This window comes from Tachyglossus aculeatus, chromosome 22, assembly GCF_015852505.1.
Source record: "Tachyglossus aculeatus isolate mTacAcu1 chromosome 22, mTacAcu1.pri, whole genome shotgun sequence".
NCBI lineage: Eukaryota > Metazoa > Chordata > Mammalia > Monotremata > Tachyglossidae > Tachyglossus > Tachyglossus aculeatus.
Genome location: NC_052087.1, coordinates 30,696,996 through 30,697,925, shown reverse-complemented (window position 1 = coordinate 30,697,925; position 930 = coordinate 30,696,996). Strand labels below are relative to the sequence as shown.

Sequence of the window (930 nt, the reverse complement as noted above, 5' to 3'; positions counted from 1 at the left end):
ATGGGTAATGAAAACAACGTGACAGAATTCATTCTACTGGGACTTACACCGAATCCAAGGATGCAGAAAGTCATCTTTGTTGTCTTTTTAATCATCTACATCATCACCGTGGTGGGAAATCTGATCATTGTGGTAACCATAACTGCCAGTCAGACTCTGGACTCCCCCATGTATTTCTTCCTGGCCTATTTGTCGTTTATCGATGCCTGCTATTCTTCTGTCAACACACCTAAGCTGATTGTCGACTCTCTCTGTGAGAAGAAAATCATCTATTTCAAAGGCTGTATGACTCAGGTCTATGGAGAGCATTTTTCTGGTGGAGCCGAAGGCATTCTCCTCACGGTGATGGCCTATGACCGTTACGTGGCTATATGTAAGCCACTGCATTACACGACCATCATGAACCGGCGTGTGTGTGGTCTGCTGGTGGGGGTCGTTTGGATGGGAGGCCTGGTGCATGCGACCATCCAGATTCTCTTCATGGTCGATTTACCCTTCTGCGGCCCCAACGTCATTGATCACTTCATGTGTGATTTGAACCCTCTGCTAAACCTTGCCTGCAGGGACACCCACACCCTCGGCCTCTTTGTAGCCGCCAACAGTGGGTTGATCTGTCTACTAAACTTCGTCATGTTGATGATTTCCTACGTTGTGATCCTGCGCTCCCTGAAAACACACAGTAAAGAGGGTAGGCACAAAGCGCTCTCCACCTGCGCCTCCCACATCACTGTCGTCGTCCTGTTCTTCGTTCCATGTATATTTGTGTATATGCGACCCGCCTCCACCTTCTCCATGGATAAAGCTATTGCAGTATTTTACACGATTATAACCCCTATGTTAAACCCCCTCATCTACACCCTGCGAAATGTCCAGATGAAAAATGCCATCAGGAAACTATGGAGCAGAAAAGTGACTTCTGAAGATGAATAG

At 47.2% G+C, this 930-nt stretch overlaps 1 protein-coding gene across 1 annotated transcript; it reads left to right on the top strand.

Moving 5' to 3' along the window:
- On the top strand, positions 1–930 carry LOC119943398 (olfactory receptor 4C46-like). The gene has a single exon (XM_038764358.1). It carries the CDS (start codon positions 1–3, stop codon positions 928–930), a length of 930 nt encoding a protein of 309 aa, XP_038620286.1.

Excerpts from the sequence above, each read along its gene's own strand:
- LOC119943398 (XM_038764358.1), top strand. The coding sequence starts at position 1 with ATGGGTAATGAAAACAACGTGACAGAATTCATTCTACTGGGACTTACA.